Genomic DNA, 24,632 nt, shown 5'->3' with positions numbered 1-24,632 from the left:
GGCTCTCTCACTTGACTTTCCCACTTGTATCCCCTTTTGATGAGACCAATTTTTATAAAGACTCTTTGAGTCACTTGTGAGATGAGGCAAAATAGCCATAAATACAGACTAACTGAGAACATGGCATGGAGTCTACACCTTACCTATCCACCTTAGAGAGTAGTGTTCCCAAAGAACAGATCCTGTGAGTTTTCTTCCAAGGTGTATCTGGTGACCTGACACTAGACCACAGAGAATGTCAGCAGATTGCAGGCCTTGGGGTCACTTGGGTTTTGAAGACCTGGCAGAGGACCAGCTCCAAAAAGGGTCCTTTGAAGACCCCTGTTGTTTGGCTTTTTTCTAAGAGGTCTTTTTTCTCTAAACAATGTGTCTTGTGTGTACTGCAAGCCTGGGTCTCCACATCAGTGCACATCAGAATCACCTGGACACCCCAGGTACGCCACATCAATTCTATCTCAATAAACCTGACTTCTTTCTAAAATTAAAAAAAAAACAAAAATCACCTGGAAATCTTACCACACAGATTCTTGGGCGCCATCCCAATGATCCTAATGCAGTAGGTCCAAGGGCAGGGCCTGTGCACTTGGCTTTCTGATGAGCTCCAGGGGTGTGAAGTTGCTGGCCCACAGACATTTGAGGAGCCCAACTCTGAACCCTGACCCGGGACTCTCACAAGCCACTTGGAGGAAGTCGTGTAAGTGGCCTTTTGTGGAGTTTACCAAAAGCCTTTTTCAGGTCTAAATCCAATGAGATCCACTAGTCTCCAGCCCATCATCTCTCTGTATTTTCTCCTCAACCAGGTAATGAAGCCAGAGAAGCCAGTTAGGTGAACTGCAGCAGACCTGTCCTGCCCCAATGCCCCAGTGTCCACGGTCAGCAAGCAAACAAGCCCATTCCTCAACCACCCAGGCCTGGGACTCGCAGGCTCACTGTTCCCCGCTGAGGCCGTCGGGCCGCATGTCCCGTAGGCTGCCACTGGACAGGGATTTCTCAAAGAGCAAGAGCTCTAAGAACATTTTTTCCAAAAAAAAAAAATATGTAAGTGGGAAAGATCCACTCCCCAAAACACAAGCATCAGAGAACCTTTTGAAAAAGCATGGGTACTACATCTGTCATGCCATCTTGAAATAACTGCCTACAGGGTCTCAAGTGTTATTTGGACGAAACAAGGCTATTGAAGTCCCTTACAATAAATTCAAAGTGATGCCCTGTGGCCTGTCAGGTCTGTTCATGTGTCATTCCATACGGTGCTCCTAATGGCTGTTTTTATTCCTGTGTGAAAGCCAAGGAATAAAAACCCAGAGAGGTTTGGTGACACCCCCAGGCTCTTGTGAGTGGTGGGAACCAGGGCTGTGAGCAGGACCCGTCTCTTTCCCTGCTGCCCTTCCCGCCCACTCCCGGCTTTCCCGGCACCGTGTGCTGCTCCCGGATGGGCTTCTGGGCTTTAAGTCCCCTTCATGTTAAGATCACTCCTCATCCCCTGCCCCAGAGAGCCTCTTGCTACCGTTTTTTAGGTATGGCTTTCCCAGACGTCTTTGTATCTGAATTTTTGTTTATTTCAGTAGAATTATATGATACAGAACAAATGGGAAATGTACCAGTTTCACTGACAATATCGCATCATGAGCATCTCTCTGTGTCATGAGCTGTTGTTCCTCAGTGTCAATTTAATGGTCATTAGTACTCCTCTCTAACCACCTTCTGGTTTCTTGGCTTTAAAACAGAGTTTTGTGAAGGCTCTCTTAAAAGAATGATCACTATCACTTTGCAAAAGTAAAATGAGGTCACATGGAGAATAGGCTTTAAATGCTCTGGTAGCTAACATCGCCCCAGTATCTCTGAATTACACTGAATCTTTGAGAGAGATGGTTTTGTTTCCGACCAAGGTAAGTACCTAACACAGCCCTGCTGGGAAGCCCGTGATGCAGGTGTCTCCGGTCCTGGACCAGCCAATAGAAAGAGAGGGCATGCTGAGGACGACAGGCAGGGAGGGACCAGAAATCCCAACCAGCAGGGCACCCCTGCTCCTCAGTCGGTGAGGAACTGCATATGTGTCTTGCTAAGCCATGGGTCTGAGCCAAATGTCTTCTCTCTCTCCCGCAGACCCGCCTGTGGCTGCCGCTGTGGTGTCCCACTTTAATGACTGCCCAGATTCCCACAGTCAGTTCTGCTTCCATGGAACCTGCAGGTTTTTGGTGCAGGAAGACAAGCCAGCATGCGTGTAAGTGTTCCCTGGTGTCCTGAGATTCTGGGCTGGGGGCACCCCAGCAATCAATTACAAGAACATTTACCTCCACGAGACATGCCTGATAGCCTGGAAGCTGGACGTGGAGGATCAGAGCAGCAGGCTGAGGGACACCTGCTTCATACCCAGCTGGTGAAAAATCCAGGTTCCAGGGCCCCAGCCCAAAGCCACTGAGGCAGAACCCCTGAGGGTTGGAGCTTGAGGGTCCACATTTTTCACAAGTACCTCGGGTCTCTCCTGGGTTATTGCAAAGTCTGTAAAGTTCTGGATCCAAGTTTAATTCACTCATTAGAATTCCTAGAGGGCAAGGTGTTGGGTTGGATCCCTCTGAGTAGGCAGCGTCTCCAGGAAGAGGTCTCTGCCCTCCAGCATCTTTACAGCACAGCTAATAAAATAAGCTGGAAGTGCATGCAAACAGTTAGTGTACATAAACTGTAACAGAACAAAAAACAGCTTGGAAATCAAGATGTGCGCCAGCGCGTGGTGGTTTCCATGCCAGGCCGAGCACAAGCCCCCTGGGGCTGCTGCTTAATGTAGAGCTGAGCCCCACCCCACCCCACTGAATCATCATCTCCAGGAATGGGACCCAGGAGTCACATTACCTAAGAGCCACTGGGGAGTGCCATGGTCAGCCAGCCTGGGAAAGAAAGGCACTTGAGGAAAGCTCCCCAGAGCAGATGTTAGGGTATGCCTAGTGGGGAGAACAGAGAGGTTATTCCGGGCCTGGAGCATTGGGGGGCCTGCTATTATGGGCTACCTGTTATATCTACAGCAGGAGGAGATAAGATTGGAGACAAATTGGAGGCCAGAGCTTATTGGAAGTGAGCCTTTATTCTCTAGGCAGTGAGAGGCACGTTCATTTGGGGAAGGGAAGTTTTAAGAAAAGGAATCTGTGCATAATTGAATACTCTTAAAGGGCCCCATACACAACTTTGGTGCTATTGACATTCAGGGCTGGGTAGTCCTTTGCTGGGCAGGAGGATGTTAGCGGCAACCCTGGCCTCCACCCACCAGGTGCCAGGAGAACGAACATCTCACAGTGGTGACCATCAGAATGTCTCCAGATCGCCAAATGTCCCCTGGGGCGGGGGGGGGGGGGACAAAATCCGCCCTCCACCCCCAACTGAAACCTCCCATCTGTATGAAGTTGTCATTTCTATAGGTCATGACTGGTGGAAAGGTAGCAATGCCTTACAGTCCAACTTAATAATACCAGTAAGTGGTACTAAAATGTTAACAAAAGCCAGCACTTACTGAATTTTGTTCGCTTCACGCTGGACACTGTCCCAGGCATGATCTGTGTGCTAACTCAGGTAATCCTCCCCACAACCCCACGAGTTAGGCACAGAGAGCTCGTGCCCAGATCGCAGGGCAGAGCTTATGGTCAGATGTCGACGGTCGAGCTCCTGAAGCTGAGTGCTTAACTGTGATGCTAAGGGTGTCAGATGCATTAGCCCGAGAGCTACTGAGGCTCTGGAGAGTCTGTGCAGAAAAGGCCGGGCGAGGGGGGGGGGGGCTTTCCTCTTCCCTCCTGGGCGCAAGCCTCACCTGGTGAAGTAGGCTGTCTCCCTTCCTCCTTGTAGGAGGACTGCATGAGGCCCCCAGGTCAAGTCTACAGAACTTGAGCCCTCCCTATCCTGTAAAGGCAGAAGCCTTCTGAAAGCCAATGGGGCAGGGGTGGGGGTAGGGGAGAGGGGGAGCAGAGGTGCTGGTGCTTTCTTGTTCTCTTCACTGGGGATCCCAAGCCCCGCTCTTGGCCCGGGGAGCTAATCGTCCATCACACTTACACACCATTGCTTTTGGAAAATCAGGATGACTGACTGTCTCTCCCCTAATTCACATTATAAATATCGCTATTAATAATAAGCTTTCGATAAAAGCTATAGCTAGGTGCCAGGCCTGGCTCCCAGCACTCTCTCCATATATAGTAATTGAGTCCTCACAACTCCCTTCACCAGTGGGAATTCTTGTTCTTGTTGCATAAATGAGAAAACTGAGTCAGCTCACAGAAGCAATTTGCCGAGTCCCAGAGCTAGTAAATGGCAGAGTTTAGGATTCAGTCTGATTGACTCAAACTCCCAGACTTGTGTGCTCAGCTACTGCCCCAGAGGGCATTCTGTCTTGGTCTAAAAAGTTCATCTCTGCTAAAAAAGAAACAACAGATCCAAAATGGAGTCACTTGTGCTAAGCCCAAACCAAAACATAGTACCTGACCCAATTGCAGTTTCAGCCAGCCCCAGAAACGTGCTTAGTCCATCCATCTGGAATTTCCCTGGTCAGCTCTAGTGATTGATAGACCCCTTCTGTACCCCAAAGAAAGATGAGGTCATTTACTCTTTCCCTGTCTCTGCCCCCTTCTGCTTACATAAGTCTCCCACCTTGTACTGCTCCTTGGAACTCCTTTCCACTGACTAGATGGGATACAGTCTGATTCATAAATCACTGAATAAAACCAATTTGATCTTAAAATTTACTCAGTTGAATATTGCTTTTTAACATCTCAAGTCACTAAGCTCTTTCGTTTGCAAGAAAGGTGTTGGCATCTTCCCCATGTAAAGAGAAACATCGAGGTCATTCCCAAGCTCTTTGCCCCAACCACAGACTCTTAAAGTCCTTTCTGTGGGCCGACTGTGGGATCTCCCAGAAACAGCTGGGCCATCCTTGTGGTTTGGAGAAGCTGACCATTGGTGGGGATACATAGCCATGCAAGCAATTACCACCTCTTTACCTCAGTTTCCCCACCAGATCTTGGCAGCCCAGTGGGTGATATTCAGCCCACAGATGTGTTTTACGGGACAGTGGATGATGATCTGCGTTGTTCTTTGGTAGTTTTAATTTGTTGTCAGCATTTTAGAAGCCGTGTTTCACTCTCCATGTGAATGTCCAGCCCGATGGAATAAACAGAAAGATGGTAGCATCAGGTCAGGCCTGAATTCCCAAGTGTGCCATTTGGCTGGAATACAGGTGTGCCAGCCCCACCATCCGCCAAACTGGGCTTGCCCTCTCTGGTCCTCATTCCCCCCTCTCCCCACTGCTCCCCAATGCCAAAGCAGATGTCAGCCCCTGACTGTCCTGTTGTTGCTTCCGCTCGCCTCAATCATGGCAGCCCACTTTGCTCACTCCTGCCGTGTGAGCTCTTAAGCTCGGTGAGGACAGGACCACGCCCTATACCCTTTGTAATTCCAGTACCTAGAAGAATGGCATAATTAATTAATTCCCCACTAGACCAGAAACTGTGATCTGTGCAGAGAAAGCAGAACATTCTGTTCCCACTCGTATGAACTGCCCCAGGTTTGGGTTTGCTGACACACACATTCTGGTCAATAAAACCAACATACCTTGAGGGAAGGCCATTATATGTCATGGCCTTATAAAGAAAACCCACAGCAACCCAAACTGAGAGTCTAAAAAGAAGGAGCTCTTTCTAAAACACTGTCTCATGTAAGCTTTGTTTTTATAAGAACAATAGTCTTTAGGTTTCCAGAGAACCTAAATGACATCTCACACTAAAATATGAGATAGAGAAAAAAAGTTAAAACAAATAACTAGTCAGAAGTAGCCAAAGGTAGTGAATAAAATCATCAAACACTTACGTTTCAGTTGAACCCTGGCTGTTATTTTATGTCTTCCTTTAATAAATCCCCGCTAGCGCCCAACTACCTCAGGAAACAAATAGGAAAAGGATTTCCAGAGACATTAAAGCCATAGAAAGGCAAGGTTAGGACTTGCACGCCATTTTCCCCTGAGGCAGATTCAGCGTGCTCCTGGTCTGCTGCCGGTAGAAGCCTTCAAACAAAGGAAAACAGTTGAAGGAAGACATCTAGGTGACAGTTTTTAAGAGTTCCAGTGTCCCCAGCCAGTGGCAACCAGTTTGAAGTTTCTCACCTGTTCAAAATGCTCTTCAGTGACTAAACTCCCTGACTTGACTTTCCCACAGCGAAGTGTGAAAACAAATTGCTGAGCCAAGGAAAACACTTCACATGGCCCTGGCCATAGTACATTCTAGTGGGATCTGAACAGAGTCAGACATCTGAAGAGAAGAGACTGTCATCAGTCTACCAGCAGGCCACGATGTGACTGAGGATGTACCCCAAGAGCTTAAGACAGGGAGCAGTTTGGGGCTCGAACCATTTTCTGTAGATCTTCTGTCATCCCAACAGCTGGCAGATGATGGTGTGTAGGGGTTAAATTTTGACCTTGGGGCACCAGGCTGACCCAGTTGGTAGAGCATGTAACTCTAGACCTTGGGGTCATGAGTTCAAACCCCACGTTGGGCATAGAGCTCACTTTATTTTTTTTTTTTTTAAGATTTTATTTATTTATTTGAGAGAGAGACAGTGAGAGAGAACATGAGCGAGGAGAAGGTCAGAGAGAGAAGCAGACTCCCCGTGGAGCTGGGAGCCCGATGTGGGACTTGATCCCGGGACTCCAGGATCATGACCTGAGCCGAGGGCAGTCGTCCAACCAACTGAGCCACCCAGGCGTCCCCACTTTATTTTTTTAAAAAGATTTTTTTTTTGTGGGGCGCCTGAGTGGCTCAGTGGGTTAAGCCTCTGTCTTCAGCCCAGGTCATGATCTTAGGGTCCTGGAATTGAGCCCCGTATCAGGCTCTCTGCTCAGCAGGGAGCCTGCTTCCTCCTCTCTCTCTGCCTGCCTCTCTGCCTATTTGTGATCTCTCTCTAAAAAAATAAATAAATAAAAATTAAAAACACACACAAAAAAACTTTAAAAATAATAAATAAAATAAAAGATTTTTTTTGTTTGTTTGTCAGAGAGCACAAGTAGGAGACATGGCAGACAGAGGGAGAAGCAGGCTCCCCGCTGAGCAAGGAGCCCGATGTGGGACTCGATCCCAGGACCCTGGGATCATGATCTGAGCTGAAGGCAGATGCTTAACTGAGCCACCCAGGTGTCCCTAGAGCTTACTTTAAAAAAAAAAAAAAAAAAAAAAAGCAGCAGCAGCAGCAGCTATGACATTCTTCCATGCATAAGTCTGGAGAACATACATAACCTCATTCCCTCTCTCCCCACATAGGAAGCAGACACTGAATGTCCTACCCCCAGGCAGGATAACACAGCAGTGAATGGATTTGGAGGCCAGACCTGAGTCTCTCATACAAGTGGCTTAGTCCCATAAATGGGGATATTAATATTTCACAGGATCATTATGAGGACCCAGTGACCATAAGCTTGCAAAGCTGTTGCTGTCCAAGATGAGAGCCACTGGACACACAGGGCTATTTTAATTAATTCACTTCATTAAAATTTAGTTTCCAGGCCTCACCTGCCACCGTTCAAATACTCGGCCGCTCCAAGTGGCTGGTGGCTACAATATGGGACAGCGCAGATATAGACTATTTCCATCATCGTAACAGTTCTATTAGACAGCAGCAGAGAACATTCAAGCCCAGTTCCCCAGAGCAGGAGGGCTCAGTTACCAGACACTGTGACCATTGCCATGGCTGGAGGATGTTGTAAGGTCCTGCCAAAAGGAGCAGTGGAAGTCGGGAAGACCGCCAAACCCATGGCTGTCCATGAGACTCCAAGATCAGAGCTGCAGAGTGGAAGCCTGTACCCCAGCCAGCCCCCTCCTCCCCAGCCCTGGAAGTGAAGAGGTTATAGGGCTTGGTGAATCCACTTCTTAAGAGGCCAACAGTGGGTAAGCCCAGTATAGGTGTCCTTCGACTCAGTTTCCCCACTCCCACCACAGCCCTGTGGAATTTCTCCATGGCAGACAGGTTCATGTAAATATATTTCTAAAACTATGGTCCTGGGTCCTTAATCAATTCAGTCCTCGGCCCTCATACTGAAGACCGTGTCTTGGGACCTGTGCCAAAAGACTTGGCTAAAAGAGGACTAGCCGCCTGCCAGAGAATACATCATTGTTTATAAAGACAACGTCTCTCGAGAGCCTTAAAACTGCTCCCATCCTTTTATTTACATTTTTAACACTTACACAGCACTTGAGTCAGACACTTCACAAGATATTAACTCAATTCTCATAACAACTCTGTGAAGTAAGTTTTACTGTCATTTATTTTTTAAGATTTTATTTATTTATTTAACAGATGGAGATCACAAGTAGGCAGAGAGGCAGGCAGAGAGAGAGGAGGAAGCAGGCTACCCACCAAGCAGAGAGCCCGACACGGGGCTTGATCCCAGGACCCTGAGATCATGACCTGAGCCAAAGGCAGACACCCAATGACTGAGCCACCCAGGCGCCCCATACCTGGCAGTTTTCTAATGACGTAGTAACATGGGGAGGAGATGTGAAATGAAATATTGATGCAAAATTGTAAAAAAAAAAAAAAGTGTGTATATATATATATATATATATACATATATATATATACACACACAACATATATGTGTGTGTGTGTGTTATATATATGTTAAAAACTAGATAGAAATAGTTTAAAGAGAAACATGTCTGTTTGCCATTTGGGGAGGTAGAGTTGGCAACCGTGTGCACTTTTTTTTTCCTTTCTGCTTTATTATAATTTATATACTTTCCAATTTGCTTAGAAACATTCTTTTTCCAGTTAGAGAAGTTTTTTAAGAAAGGACATTTAAGAGCATAGCCCTATATGCATGATCATATTTCTTGAAAATTGGAAAAGGGCCCTGTGAACAGGTGAAACAGGGACTTAAGGGAAAAACCAGAACAAGTCTGTGGGACTGGAGGGTCCATAAGCCCTCGGCAGAGGGGAGAGAAAGGCACATTGTGGGTCATTTCATTCTTCCTGTACAGAGTGGCCTACAGCCACAGTTTGCTCCTATGAAAAGCCCCAGAGCAATCTTGACTGAGTGACAAAAATGGAAAAGCCTCGGGGATCCACCTGGCTGGAGCACACGGCCTTCATCTCCAGCCATGACGGCTGGAGCCTCCTTTTGCCTTCTGTGCTACGCTCTTTCTTCCTCGTACGCTTCTTTCTTTTTGGTTCTTCTTTGGGAGAAATGGCCTGAATGGGATTCCAGAGCCTCATTTCAGAACCCTGAAGACAAAACAGCATTCCAGGACCTTCGTGTTTGGTAAAACCCACTACAGACAGACAGATGAAGTTGGTCAAACGATATAAGAACATGTTCAGTCTTAACCCATTTTCCATTCCCCCTTGTGATAAAACAACTCGGATTTTGTTCAGATTCCTTTCTGAAACAGGGGTGTGGCATCTCCCACTCCCTCTACTCCGCTACCCTCCCACCCCCACCACCCCCCACCACCCCCCACCCCCGCCTGATAGGTGGGGAACCATTTTATAGCCACCGGCCTGAGGGAATGCCCAGAGGGAGGGGGAGGGAGCAAAGGAAGGAGGAGGAGGATGCAGGTTTCAAATTGTTGGTTCTTACGTCTGTGCACTTAAGCCATGGTTCTACCTCAGTGGTTCTCAGGCCTGGATGCACATTAGAATCACCTGGGGGCCCAGACCAACTGGATGAGCATCTCTGGGGGTGGGCCCTGGCATTTTCCATATCTTCCTGGGCGATTCCACTATGCAGTCAGGTGGGAACGAGGGCCTAGCTGAGGTGAAAGAGAGAACAGCAGCTGAGTCAGGCCTGATTCATTTGCAACCAGGCGAGGTGACTCTTCCCCTCCTTATGTGACTTGTGCCTAATATAATCGGCATAATGAAGTCTAATCTCAGTAGAAGCTTGGGAAGTGTTTGCTTATTTGTTTGTTTCAAGAAAAGTTATGTCACCAAATTTTTTCTTTTCCCCACCTTATAAAAAAGCAACTGGGAATCCTCCCCACTGTTACAGACGATCGGGGAGAAGAAAGGGCCTGCCTCCACCCCTAGGCCCCAAACTCTAAATTGTGGCTCTCGACTTTGGCTGCCCAGTGGAATCATCTGGGAGCTTTAGAAACACTCATAACAGGCCTTACTCCCATGGATAGTAACGTAGTTGGTCTAGAGTATGGTCTGGATGGACCTCAGGATTTTTTCAAGCTCCCCAGGCAATTCTAGTGGACAGCCAAAGTGGATGTCCCTAGGGAAACCTTCATGGTGGCTCTCAACTCTGGCTTCATCAGAATTGCTTTTGGCTTTTTTCAAAACACCTGTTTGCCAAGAGATTTTGATCTTGGGTAAGGCCCAAGGATCTGGATCATGGGTGATTCTGCCTCCTAGCTGCACCTGGGCTGCTTGGGGCAAAGATCCACTCTTCTCAGTGCTCTCCAAGGCCATGACCTGGAGTCTCGCCTGTTAGGCAGCAACCGTGTGCCTCGCTGGGCAAGTTTTTGTTCATGAGCACGTTGGGCTCCCTAATTCAGGGAGACTGAGATGTGAGTTTTTACAGCTGTGACACTGGGCGACAGAGACATTCTTGTTGACATGAAGACTTTCCCACCGGGCTAGGACCCCTGCCAGTATTGAGGCCACACTGGTTGTAAAGTGCCCAGCACACAAACGGGGAATGTTCCTCTGAAAGGAAGCATATGGAAAGTCAGCAGAAGGTGGTGACCCAGCCCAGAGGGTTTTCTTTCTCATTGAGTTAAGATGGCACTGTTTGGAGGAAACCGTGGCGACTTGCCACGCCTACAGCAAGGATACCTCTTTACGGGGCAGTGAACAATCCGTCTTTCTTCTGGCACCGAGGTTTGTGGGCTTGTCATGAAATCACTACCCCAGAGTGTCTTCCACACCGATCTGCATTACCCTAGTAATGCAGATAGTAACCAGCCTTCCTGGTTGAGATCGTTAGTTTTTAAACCCTGAGAAGCCCCCAGGCCCCCATTACCTCATCTGTAAAGAAGGTAAACAGCCACCCTGAGCTCACATGTGCCTGTGATTGTTGGAATTAAAAGAGATCAATTCATATAGGAGTTTGGCAATAAATGGTATGTGCTGTAATTAGAGCTTGGATGCCACACTTTTGTTTAAATAGAATTTCTTGGAGTCCCCCGTGTTGATGGATTAAGTCCATAAGATTCACAGAACCAAGTGCCTGGGGAGATGTTAGAACCCTCCTCTCCCAGGGCCTGCAGGTCAGGGTAGGAATGCTTCAGAAATGGGAGTGCTTACCTTCTATAGCCTAGACCTTTCACAAGCACACAGACCCTCACCGCACTGCCCAGGGAGGAAGCAGCACGGACACTGGGCTATGCAAGAACCCAGACTCTGGGCTGAGCAGACCTGAGTGTGAATTTCTCCTTTCCCTAGCAGGGCAGCACAGGTCAATGACTTGATTTTTTCTGGGCAAGGATTAAAAGGCAGAACGTATGTCAAATGTACAGTAACCCTTAACAGAAAAGCAAAGGCCTGAATTCAAACTAAAAAATGCCTTTAAGTAAAGCATATAACAAGCGGGCTGTGGGATAAAGAGCCCCAGTGAAAGCCTCCCACTAAACAGTGCTGAAGACAAGCCTGTGCGCTCTGGAATCCCAGGTGAAACCTTAAGCAACAGTTTTTGCAGCATCTCTTGTGTGTCCTAAATCTTAAACTATACTGTACCTGTTCCTTTCACATTAAAATGATTAATTTTTTTTAAGATTTTATTTATTTATTTATTTGACAGACAGAGATCATAAGCAGAGAGGCAGGCAGAGAGAGAGGGAGGAGGAAGCAAGCTCCCTGCTAAGCAGAGAGCCCAGTGCAGGGCTCGATCCCAGGACCCCAGGATCATGACCTGAGCCGAAGGCAGAAGCTTTAACCCACTGAACCACTCAGGCGCCCCTAAAATGATTAAATTTTTGTTAACATTGAGTGAAACCTATGCTCCAGAAAAATACACTGTGTTTATCTCGTGGCTCCAAGTTATCCCTCTGGCATCTGGGGTCTGGCAGCCCAGGAGCACAGGCTTAGGGCAACCACAAAGGTAATGCCCCTGACACAGGAGCAGGCAACAGGGACCCTTAATCCCCTTTCCTTTCTCCTTGTTCTTCAAAGGCCTTTTAATCTAAATGTGAAGGTGACTGACTGGCTATTTCATCAAAAGGTAGACGCCTTAAAAAAAAAAAAAAAAAAAAAAAAGTTTATCTAATCATTGCCGTGTCTTGGGGGAAAAAACAAGAACTTTAAATCCAGTGTGTGATGTTTGGTGCAAGGCTGCTCTTGGGGAAGTCCCTGTGGGAAGAGAGCTTCCCCTCCGAGAAGACAGTGGTGATCAAACATTTTCTTTACAATCACAAAGTCATCCGGGCAGTGGGACCTGTGCATAAGCGAAGTGTCTTCTGTTGAGCAAACTCATATGCTTGGAGGGGGGAGAATGCCTGCATCAGAAAATGACCGTCCCTTCCTTATGGCTGGAACCAGTCCTGGGGAACATCCTACAAGAACCACTTGTGGCGGCCCAGGATGGTGGGGGGAGGAGGGGGCTGTGAACAACATCAGCCTTCTGAGGGAAGAGGCTGTTAAGTGAAAGAGATTTTGGATATTAGTAATACCAGTAATATCACCTTGGTATAGGCAGTGACCTTCACAGGCCACAGGGCACGTTCAAGGGCATGACCTCTTTTGTGCCCTTACCGATCTCCAGTGGAACGAGGCCAAGTGTCACTGGAAATGAGAAGCCGACTGGTGGCTTCCCAGGTCCTGCATTTACTAGAAGGTGGCACTGGCCCCTACCTCAGGAGGAACACTGTGTGCTGCGCCCCTCCCCCCAGTAAATGCTCATAGAGCTAATTAAATTTGATGAAGATAATCAAAAAGCAGACCACAGCCTGTGTCTGGTTTGGTGTGTTTTCTTTCTCTTATCATCGAATTCTGAATACATACACTTAGTTTAAAAATAACCTGGGTTTTTATGAACTGCCAAAATGAACTTGGTGTCCTAAACACATGTGCTGCCCTCTTTGTCCCCAGCATCTGACCTAGTGCATTACAGTGAGGTGCTTCCTCACATCAGCAAGCTGATTAGTGGCCCCTTGTCCTCCTACCAAGAGGTGCCCACACGGGGAAGGAGGAGCGAGTTTTCGGACACCTTGGCCTTGAGTTGCAGAGGCTGGAGGGGCTCCTTGGGACTCTCCCTACAGCTTTGGGACCCTCTGGCCCAGCCTTCCCTGGGAGCGGGAGGAAGGTTGGGGGAACCAGAGCACTGTCAGAAGAACATGCTGACGTTCCTTTCTTCCGCAGCTGCCATTCTGGGTATGTGGGTGCGCGGTGTGAGCATGCCGACCTCCTGGCCGTGGTGGCCGCCAGCCAGAAGAAGCAGGCCATCACCGCCTTGGTGGTGGTCTCCATCGTGGCCCTGGCTGTCCTCATCATCGCATGTGTGCTGATACAGTAAGTGTTTGTCACCCCTGAAGTCTGGACTTCCTCCCCGAGCCATCAGTCCCATGGCCAGACGACACGGCCACCTGGGCATGGTTTACTGCTGGGGTGTCTGACTGGTGTCAGCAGAGCCGAGAGGAATTTCGGTCATGGCCACCCGCGGTCAAGGGCACCCATCCTGGGAGGGTCCCCAGTGGGGGCTCTGTACGCTGTTGGAAGCCAGCGGGGAAGCAGAGGTTCATCTGCTCTCTGCCTGCTGTTGGGTTTGGAGCCTCCAGAGTGATGATGGGCATGTGCGGGCATTCCAGAGCAAACTAGAAGTGACTCCCAGCTTCCAGTGGCAAGCGGCAGAGGAGTTTCCTCTCTGCCAAAGGCACTTTGCAAATCCCAGAGCCATGTTGGAGGTCTCAGTTGCTCTTTGGACAGGCTGATGGCAGCCCTTCCCCCTTCTCCACTCCTCTGCCCTTTCTCGTCTTCCAAAACTCATCTTGCATCTTCCAGAAAGCCTTCCTGAGCCCTAGCCCAAGGGAGACCCTTTTCTTGGGCTTATTTGCTTGCCCATATCTCCCAACTGGACTGCTCCACAGACAGAGTTCCCTAGTGCTGTAGTCACAGCATCTGGGCAGATGTGGTCCCTGGAAATGTCTAGAGACCTCTAATTCACAGAGCAGGTCCTCTTAGAAAGTATACAGAGTCGGTGATGCATAAGGCATTCCCAGAAGGGCTAAAGGCTCCCAGTCAGCTTGATGTAGATTCACTCACGATGGAGACAGTGGGGGATGGGCCATTCTGGTGAGGGCTGGAGGAAGCCGCTGTGTGTTAATGAAGGAGGCCAGACAGGAGCCCTCTGAGGCTGTCCGCAGTCTGGACAAAAAATAAGGAGTCTCTGTCCTGTTTGGTTATTGGTTTGCCACTGTTGAGGCAACATACACACCTCCGGCTCTGGTGACAAACTGATGTCCCATAGAGCCCCACGCTGTTGACGGGAGCCGGTCCAAGCCAGCATTAAAGGGTGAGGGATGAGGTTGAACTGAGCTGGCCTTCCCTTCCTCTTCAAGCCGAACATGCTCTACTCCCACCTGTCTTGGAAAAGGTGGTGGACGAGCAGCCCTAGCTCATGCTGTAACATAGCCCAGACTCTCCTGTGCACGAGGGCAGTTCTTGTGGTCGTCAGGCTGTATGTACTCACCTGTCAGGTCCACTATCCTCTATTTCTGTGGCCAGGAGGGTCCCAGAGCCTCAGGATGCCCCTGTGAGCTTCTCCAGAGGGATTTAAAAGCTAATTTTGATGCCTGGATGGCCTCTCTCATTCCCAGGGAGGAAGCCAGTCTCACCTCCCCTCTTTTTCTTTCTTTTTTTTTTTTAAGATTTTTATTTATTTATTTATTTATTTGACAGACAGACACCACAAGTAGACAGTGAGGCAGGCAGAGAGGAGGAGGAAGCAGGCACCCCACTGAATAGAGAGTCCGACGTGGGGCTCAATCCCAGGACCCTGAGATCATGACCTGAGCTGAAGGCAGAGGCTTTAACCCCTGAGCCACCCAGGCGCCCCTCCCTTCCCCTCTGTCTTTTCCCAGCCCATCCTTGCTAGAGACCAGTCCAGAATCCCTGAGCCAGACACTAAGCCCTTACCCCAGCCAGGCCACTGGGTGCCTGCGCCTGGGGCCCTCCTGAGTTGGAGAGTTGGTTGGGACCAGCCTATTCTGTGCCAGAGGTACTTGGAGGCCTTAGTCACACTGCCCTGGAATGCTCCTTGCTAGGAAGTGGCTGGGATAAGCCCACTGCTAGCCGACTGCAAAAGACAACCTCTAGTGATGGATGGATCTGGAATCGGGTCCTCTAGATCCCTCCAGATCTGGGACTCTGCAGCTCAGCAGGGCGCCATGCAGAGGCAGACTGCTCTGGCCACCCAGACAGAAGTGTGTTGGGCAGGAAGGTCTCAGGCTCCTTCTTGGCTCTGCTGCTCAAAGGTTCGGGGGCCCTGACGGCCTTCCCAGGATAGTGCCCAGAGAGAGGGGCTGGAGATCATGAAATGCCACCAGGCCCCAAGGGGGCAACACAGCAACAGGTTTGTTTTCTCTTTTGTTTCTGGGCCCATGTCCACGAGGAGACCCTGCCCATCCCCAGTGAAGATGCACGAATTAGGCACAGGTCAAGGTTAGAATGAGGAGAAACAAAGTCCTCTGTGATATCCCATGCAAAAGAGCTCTGAGTGTCTCTGCATCATCAGTGTCTTCCTCAGTGCTTTCTTCTGCCCTTCTTTTGGTTCCCTGGTTCTCTCTTCATGTGAACTCTGCACACTGTTCACTCCCGTGCACAGAGTGGGGCAGGAGCACTCAGAAACCTGGGGCTCCAGGGCTCCGGGTAACACGCATTCACCAAGAGGTTGGGTTTGCCACAGCTAGAAAATGGTAGTCCACGGAAAGATTCAAAGCTGTGGCGATTTGCAACTCATTCTCTCATTCTTCCCACGGGTCTGTTCAGCCCATCCTTGTTCCTTGCTTTGCTGCTGGCAAGGACGTGAGGGATGCTTCCCCCACACACACCCTCACAGCCCCGCCAGCCCGCAGTGGCTGCCTTGTCCCAGCACTGACCACCCTTCTGAGGGCTTCCCCACCTGCTGCATTGCCCCGAGAGCCAGGAGCAGAGCTGTGCTCGCAGAGCTGGTCCTTGAGGGCCAAACAGGTGCCTTTGTTGCCAGCCAGCATCTGTCCCAAAAGCCACCACCCTGCAGGGTGCTCAGCCCCTGGCTATGTGCAGCTGGCCCTCTGGAGGCCCCGGTGGGAAGGTCGCTGCAGAGCCCAGAGCCACCCAGCGGGCTCTTCCCATGACCGCTGCACCAGCTGGGCCCGCCTGCCCTAGGCTCCTGCCCAGCCCATGTTCTCTGTCCACAGCTGCTGCCAGGTCCGAAAACACTGTGAGTGGTGCCAGGCTCTCATCTGCCGGCACGAGAAGCCCAGCGCCCTGCTGAAGGGAAGGACTGCTTGCTGCCACTCTGAAACAGGTAAGGGGCTGTCGCGACGAGGGGCCTCTCTCCCTTGGGAGACACGAGTGGATGGAGAGGGGACCACCACCTTCTCCAGGGCAGGGCAGACGTTCTTAGAGGGTGATGCAGGAAGAGGGAGAAAAGGAAGAGGGTTTTGATCCACCCCAAGTCAGGTTGAGTTTATCCTAAGGTACGTTTCACTCAGAAAAAAGCTCTTTTATCTTCATTAGTCTGTGTGGCCTCTGACAAGTTGGTTGGCCTCTCTGAGCCTCCGTTTTCTTATTTAAAAGTTGTGCAAATTGGATGAGTGCTGATGTAGAGGACTGAGCAGAGTGTATCACAAACTGTGGACACAACGGATGTTCGCTCTCTTTCCCTTGAGCAGGTCCCTTCCCCTCTCCCATCGGTGAAATGAGGGATTTGGCCTACAGCTCTCAGACCACTGTTTAGCTCTGGGCTCTTGTGATCTTTAAGCTTACCATTGCTTCGTGAGTATTTTCACTGACATCCACGAAGAATACTGGGCATCCGGAAGTGGGACCAAACCTGCTTCTCAGGAGTCCTCACCTGGGTATGACCAACTCGGGGCTCATGGAGGCAAATGGCTCCTTTATCCAGACAAGCCCTGGAGAGTCACCCATCAACAAGATTTTCTGAAATGCTCTTGTGACCAGTCAAGCCCATCAAAAACCTGAAGTTCCTTTTCGGGAAGTAGTGGAACAGGAGACCGTCACCGCAGGCTACTTCCTTTTCGGGAAGTAGTGGAACAGGAGACTGTCACCGCAAGCTAACACCAAGGGTGACCTTCTCTAGTCAGCAGCTTCCATTCCAGAAGCTCACGGTTGCAGAGAGTAGGAAGAAGGGTAGCTGGGAAGCTGGAGCACCGACATGTCCATTAAACCTCTTGGCGATCTGCCCTGGCAGGCACCGAAGGCCCAGGAGCACTTTATTTGTTCTTCAGGAGCCGTAGTAATTGTGCATGAGCAGTTCTTGTCAGCTAGGAGGCCCACAGCTCTTAAGGATGCTAATCTATTCATCCTTCTAACGGCCTTAAGAGGAGGAGGATTTGTGAGTGGTGCGGGTAAACTGAGTCTGCCAAAGGTCTGCTTGGGTCCAACCATCAGTCCACGAGGGAACTAGGATGAGAACCAGGGCCTCTGAAGGCCCCCGCACCCCTCTCTCCTGCTGCCTCCAAGGACCATCCACTGAGCTAAGGAAGTTTTTAGATTGTTGTTTGGCACCAATAGAAAAACAGTTGAAATCTTTTCAGAAAATTTATAGTAGATTTTGTGCCATTTGTGCTCACCTCAGGAGAGCTATTTAAGGTAGAGGAAGTTTCTTATTAATGTTCCTTCTCTGCCCGCATTTGGGAGGACATTATCTTTGCACCGCAGAAGGGTCTGGCCTTCCAGAGATGGCCACTGAGACTGAAGGCCGCTCCTGGAGATGACGTGTACCTCTCCAGCTCCCGAGGAGCCACGGGAGGGAAGAGGGCAGGAGGATGTCCAGGCTGAACTGGACTCTAGAGCTGCCTCCCGTGCGCCATAGAGAATGCCTCAGAGCCCCACCCATTGAGGAACAAATGGGTCCAATCTTAGATGGCCTGAGGGGAAGCCACCCAGAGTCCTGGACCAGCTCACGAGCTGCCCACCAGGCCACCCCTTCCAGGGGAGCTGTCCCCAAGCTGGGCGGACTCTCCTCACAGCACGCTGTATCCCCATTCTCTGCTACTGTGACTCACTTCACATTCAGTCAGCCTTGCCTTTGGTCCCAGAAGCACAGTTTCAGAAGCTGCTACCCCTGAGGTTGAACCAGAGGAATCTGGGCCTGTCTGCCCAAGAGAACCTGGTGACCTTGGCTGATGCATCTCCAAGTTTCTGTCCTGAGCTTGTTTTCCTAGCACAGCTGGGGGGCTGGCCCGCAGCACTTAACTTGTTTCTCCTTCCTTCCAGTGGTCTGAAGAGCCCAGAGGGAGTTTGGCCAGATAGACTGTGGCAGCCTGAGGGAGAAAGGACTTCTTCAGGACCAGCTGGCTTCCTACTCTGCCAGCAATCACCTGTGCAGCCTTTTTGTCTTTTGTGGGCCTTCCTTCACAACTCTGTCAAGAACTCTGTCTGCTTGGGGTTATTTGGTGTGACCTAGAGAAGAAATCAGTGGATCACGGTTTCAAGACTGGTCAAAAAAGAATTGCAAAGGGGTGGACTTCTGGTTGACATAGCTAAGGTGTGTGCGGCTGCCGGCCTCGGAGCCCAGAGACATGTTGTGGTCTTCTGCCAGTCGCCGAGGCCAGGCTGTGTTTCTTTTCCATGGGCCCGTCTCCCCACAACAGTATCCATCCTCCTCAACACCAGAGATTGCTGTCGTTGAGTTTTTTCTCATCCGTTTATTGGAGAAGAAGGTGGAAAAGGATAACTATTGGTTACGGGAAGATGCCAAATGTCAGAGGAGCCATGTATGTCCTCTGCCCCCGAGCCCCTCGCCCAAGCCCGACATCTTCCACAGACACACGATGCCGAGGACCTTCCCAAGTCGTCAGCAGCCTCGGAGATCATTTCTTATTTATGAGATGGATGATGGTTTCATTTTTAATCTCTTAAGTCAATGTAAAAAGCATAAAACCTTTTCAGACTTCTACACGAATGATGTATGTAATGCTGGCTGAAAAGTTAGCTGACTGATTACAACCGTCTGGCCCCTTTGGGACAGCTAAGGCTTGGGAAGAGCCCCCCGGGGGTGCAGAATTGGAAACAGAGGAGGAGTTGCTGATGAGAGCGAAGACTGGGGCTCACAGGTCTTGCATTTAAGACACAAAGCAAGGAAGGGCCCCCAGATACATTCCAGTAGAAAATCTAGCCAGTCCAGCAGCAAAGATTTGTAGCTTTGTGGGGAGAGAGGAGAGAGTGCCTGTGTGTGCCTCTCCTCGGGACGAACACAGGACTGCCCAGCTCCACGATTAGACAGATTAACTTCCTAGTGTTCCCTCCATGTATTTAGAAATAGAGCACAAGCGGAGAGCCACAGGCCTTCCAGGCCACATCCACGAAAAGGGGACTGGTCATTTACTTTCCATGTTGCTGTTCGGTTTATTTGTGGATTTATTTTTAAAAGGAGAAATTTAACCTTCCTATTTATTTTCTAGCATTAGGAGAAATGTCCCCATGATTTTTTTCTTTTTTTCTCTTTTTCATTCAGGATGCTGGTTTTATTAACAAAAACTCTAACAAGTCACCTCTACCAGGATGGGTCTTGCTTTCCCCTTAGAGAAGGAGAAATGTTTTCATGGGCCTCTGGGTGTGTTCTGACCTCCTGGGCTTGCCTGTGGGAAACACTGGTTCCCTCCAGCTAAACAGCAGAGAGCTCACCCCCAGACATTTTCATTAAAAACGGTACACAGAATAACAGTGAAATAGTACGTGAAGTCCTTACGTAAGGGAACTCTGTATTCACTAATATTTGAAAAATGAAAGATCTCTACCTATTAGTGTGTCTGGCCCCACCCATCACGAAAGAGGCCTTTAAAATATAGCAAGTTGGCTTAAAATTTCTACCAGGTTATTTTGTCCTCCCTTAATTCTTCTTCCCCAATCTGTCCGTTTCGATGAATTTACTTGTTACAACTGAGACCATTATGTGCCGCGCGTCTTAGCTCTGGCACTCGGATGGGATGACGGAATGAAGAAGCAGTGAGGGCAGAAACGGGTTCTGCTCGCCTGCTGGCCCGCTACTGAGGCCTTTGACACAGCTTCCGGGCTGAAGCTTCCTTTCTCGCGCCCGTCCTCCAGCCGCGGGTAGGCACACGGAGGCCCACTTGTCGCATCTGGCTCAGAGACCCGTCCCACTGGCACGGGATTGCAGACACCCCAATTTTCACTCTTTTCTCTCACCAGACCCTCCAGAAAGTCTGAGAGCCTGGCGAGAGAGACCAGGGGTGTAGTGTGTCTTTAGCTTCAGTCACATTCGGACTCTAGCACAATCTTTCCTCGGTCTTTTAGAGACTCTCTGAGGTCTGATTGCCTTTAGAGAAGAGGAACCCACGTGAGATGTTTTGTGGGGCTTTCGTCACCAGAGGGAGGGCAGGACCTGTGTTTGGTCTCCAAGAGCCCGAGAGGCTTTGCGGAGGTGTAAGAGAGGGATGAGAGCCTTCCAGGTTCCCTGCAGGGACGTCACCTCAGTGTCCGGGAAGGCTCTGGTCCTCGGCGCCCCTTTCCTCACGCCCGTGCAGTCACTTCGTGAACCGTGCGGGGAACGAGCAGCGTGCCTCCCTGTGCGTGGCTCCCGAGGCAGTTCTCGGCAAACCAGCAGGTCTGAAAAGAGTTAGCCACAGAGACTGGGTGAAGGCAGGCCTGGATGGACCTTTGTCCGTGCCCAGGAGAGGAGAACCTTGCTTCTTTGTAGTTTCTCTTTAAAAATCAGATGACCAGCAAACATTGGATTCCTGGGCCATTTCTTGGTATTGGTACATTTTGAGCTAGCTGTAAAAATGTCCCCTTTTGAGGTTAAAAATGCATCTTCAAATCCATCTTTATGGGTTCCCTGTGTTTCCTTGGCCTCGAGAAACCTGAGGATATGACTAGGGATTCCTTCCTGAGGCCTTTCCTGGTCCGCAGCCGCATGCCTGGGAGTGGGAAGCAAAGCAGCTTCCGGTGTCCATCTCAGGAGAAGCGAAACGCCCCCATTAAAAAAAAAGAAGAGGGGGTGCTTGCAAATATTTTATGGAGCCTAGATTCGCCCACTGCTCTGCAGGCTGTGATGGGTCTAAGCATACCGGCCAGAAACCTTTTCTTCTAGATGGAAAGATAGACAACAGTCCACACTGATCTGGAAGATGGTTCCGACACACCTGAAATCAAGCAAGATCCGAGCTCGGCCGTTGTCTTCCCACAGAGGAGGCCGCACAGCCTCCCAGAGTCTATTTTCCTAAGAAGCGAGGAGGTGGGATTGGCACCTCAGCTGCCCATGCGTCGGGGATGTAGGAGGAGGTATGGTTCTAGAGCTTCCTGGGAATCTGTGCTCTGCAGGTGGAGAAGAAGGCGCCTCTTCAGGCCCATCTTCCAGGGCTGGGTTGTCTCACTGCGCGTGGAGTCTCTTCTCCAGGCAATATTGGCAGAAATGGATCAACAAGGTTCCAGCACTACTCAGGAGACCCTGCCTGCCCTCTAGGGTCTGGGCTTTGGTTTCTCCCAACCTGCTCGGCTAAGGAAGGGGGAGGATTCAAAAGCCCAGCACCCAAGGGGACATCACAGAAGGAAGACGAACCCATACAGTTGTTTTCAGTGTGGGAACATGAGACCTGTCCTCTCCAGCCACTGATTTTACCAAGCTCTTGGAAAGATCTAGGGGTGAACAACACACAGTACTGAAAAGCAGCCCCTCTTCCTAGGGTAGTAACTTACTGAAGTATTCAACTTTCCATTATCTTTATGATAACAAACCTGAGGCTTTTTTTTTTAGAGCTTGTTACTCTGACTTCTGTATATGTTGCACTGAAAAGGTTAATATTTAATGTTTTAATTTATTTTGTGTGATAAGTTAATTTTGATTTCTGTAATGTGTTAATGTGATTAGCAGTTCTTTTCCTTAATATCGGAATTATACTTATTTAAAGAGTAGTGAGCAATATAAAATGTGGTTCTGTTTGTTTCAGTCATGTGCATTATTGTCCAGTTGTACCGTACCTTGTTTGGAAGGATGAAGGAATGAACTTTTTTTTTTCCCCCTAAATCAAGACTGGAGCTTTTCTTTCATGAGAGTGGCATGTTACTGAAAAGCAAATTAAGAATCTTCTCCATGCATGCAAGTGATGAGGAAAAATTAGATGCTCTTTTGCAAAATGTGGGAATCCTCAAATTCACCAGAGTTGATCCCTGTCTGCTTGAAGAAACCAAACCCTCCACAAAGTTCCCAATATATTAGCCTTTCATCTGCTAGGTGTCTGACAATACGCCAAATGATGCAGACGAAAGTATAAAACACACAGTCCCCGCCCCCGAAAGGAACTGAGATTTGGCTGAGAGACTGACCTGCAAAAACTAATTCTGGACCAGTTGCAGACAACACGCAAAGGAAGCCTGAATTATAAGGTAGAGAGCCTGAATTATAAGCCTGAATTCCCCGCATTGCCCTGCCTCCTTCCTGTGGTTCTCCAGGTGTGCTCCCCAGACCAGCCGCCCCATCTCAGGAATGCAAATTTTCAGGCCCCTCCCCCAGACTATTAAAATCCAGAGGTGTCCCACGCCCCCTCCACCTTCTAGGTGCTTCCAATACATGCTCAAGTCAGAGAACCACTGTACTCTAGGACTCAGCAAAAGACACGTTAGTGAGGGCGGGGGACACAGCTTTTAGGAAAAGCTTTATAGAGGTTTTGCAGAGGAAATGAAACACTGCAGTTTGCCCCTTAGGTGTTCAGAGTTAATGGATATCAGAATGTACAGTCATAACTTAAGGCCTGCATTTATTTGGAATTTCTCTGCTTAATCTAGTGGAAGAGAAAAAGCAGACCTGTCCACCCCACCCCATCCCACCCCACCCTCAGTCACTCACCCTGCTCCCTGCTGCCCAGTTTCTCACTGTAGGAAACTTTCTACAGCTGTCAGCCCAGTTCTTACAAGCCTCGGTGCCCTTGAATCCCCATGGCTAAGGCCCCTGCCCTGCTAACCCATGTGCGGACCTCACGTGTGCGACCTAGGAGGAGCTCATGCAGGTGCAGCAGAGAGCAAAATAGTGGCAGGACAGCATGAGCTCTTGGTTCCAGGGGATGCTCAGCTTCCAGAGCAAGGGCAAGCCCACAGAACGTGTTGTCCAAGCTGCAGAGGGCTTGGCATCTACCTGGCCTGCAGGAAAATGAAAACCTAGGCAATTCCTTGTCCCAAGTGCGCTGGCCTGGCAGCTGTCCCCCAATAGAGCCTTTCCCCACCTCCTAGGAGAAGGAGGGAGAGACCTGCTCCGCGTACTTGGTGTTCCCTCCTGCCCCTTGACCCTATTCCTTCTCCAGGGACCTCTCCAGGCCTCGTTTCTAACCCACGAGATTTTTTTCTTGTCCTGCTCCTTCTCCTCCCTGAGTTCCAAGCCCTCTGCCAGGCCCCCCTCTGCCAGAGCCAGTATCAGGTGGCCACTTCGGGATCTAGCCAGGGGCCCGGGGTGTTGCGGGCAGGACACTCCCCAGGGAAAAACGCCGATGAACTTTGAGTCAAGCCAGACCAATCTCCCTCGTTTATCCAGGGAACTTGTGGTTGCCAGCTTGACTGCATGATCTGGACAGACGGGGCTCGACCTGTTGGAGGCTGTTGGCCCAAATTTCACACCCCAGTTCTACCTGGTCCCCGCATTACCCTGCCTCCTGCCTCTCCCCATTTTTGGGGTGTGTGTGACCTCACCTTGCCTCCTGCCAACTCTGAGCTCTTTACCCAGCAGCCCCCTGGAATTCCAGCACAGCATTCCCTCCTCCATCTTCTAAAATTCCCTTTTCCACATTTTCTCTCTGCACTTGCTACTTGGGCAGACCCTGAGGTTTCCGTCCCAGCCTTCTACCTTCAAAAATAGACAGCGATGTGTCTGTGGACACGCAACCTGGGGCTAGCAACGCCTTTTCCACCAAGCCAGTGTCTCCCACCCTAGATTAGTCAAACTGTAGAATCCACCGTCGGGGTGGCGCTTGGCATCTGTTCAAAATCTCTCCTGGAGATTCTGATCCAATCCCTACTGCCTTCTAAATACATGACGCCCCAGGGAGCGGACAGCACAGGCGAGGTCTGATGTCTGGAACTGCCAGTGCCTGGTCCCTACCCGGGGCATCCCCCACCCCCTGCCCCCAGCCGTGCTTCCGTACCCCATATATCCGGAAGGTGGGAGCCCCTGGGAAGCATGGCCCCTTGGACTTCCTTTCAGCCGGGATCATCTAGGGCAAAGAAGTGAGAAAACTCCTATGGGAACCGGAGTCTGTAAGGAGCACCATGTGACTAGTGCTTGCCCAAGTGGGCAGTGGCTTTTCAGGAACCAAATTTTGCAACTGAGAATGAAAACATGGTGACATTTATGCCGGAAGGGAAACAGGAGAGAGAGAAGGGAAAAGCAAAAATAAAAAAATAAAAAATAAATTTAAAAAAAAAAAAAAAAAAAGCAGGGGTGGTGTGGGGAGCCTCTCTCCAGGGACATTTACTCCTATGGAAGCTTCAGGCCCTGATGGGCAGCT

At 49.8% G+C, this 24,632-nt stretch overlaps 1 protein-coding gene across 2 annotated transcripts in view; it reads left to right on the top strand.

Moving 5' to 3' along the window:
* TGFA (transforming growth factor alpha) overlaps positions 1 to 19,965 on the top strand; it is a 103,792-nt gene extending 83,827 nt beyond the window's left edge. For both annotated transcript variants that reach the window (XM_045078995.1, XM_045078994.1), the window contains 4 exons: positions 2,104 to 2,221; positions 13,318 to 13,467; positions 16,353 to 16,462; positions 18,397 to 19,965. In XM_045078995.1, the coding sequence (XP_044934930.1) occupies positions 2,104 to 2,221; positions 13,318 to 13,467; positions 16,353 to 16,462; positions 18,397 to 18,404 (386 nt within the window). In that variant the 3' untranslated portion in view covers positions 18,405 to 19,965. The remainder of the gene's footprint in view (positions 1 to 2,103; positions 2,222 to 13,317; positions 13,468 to 16,352; positions 16,463 to 18,396) is intronic.
* The last annotated feature ends 4,667 nt before the right edge of the window (positions 19,966 to 24,632 follow it).

Source organism: Mustela putorius, unplaced genomic scaffold (assembly GCF_011764305.1).
Source record: "Mustela putorius furo isolate JIRA1106 unplaced genomic scaffold, ASM1176430v1.1 tig00000281_pilon_pilon_pilon, whole genome shotgun sequence".
In the NCBI taxonomy this organism is placed as follows: Eukaryota; Metazoa; Chordata; class Mammalia; order Carnivora; family Mustelidae; genus Mustela; species Mustela putorius.
Note: the sequence above shows the minus strand (reverse complement) of the source record. Positions and strands in the feature narration are given on the sequence as shown.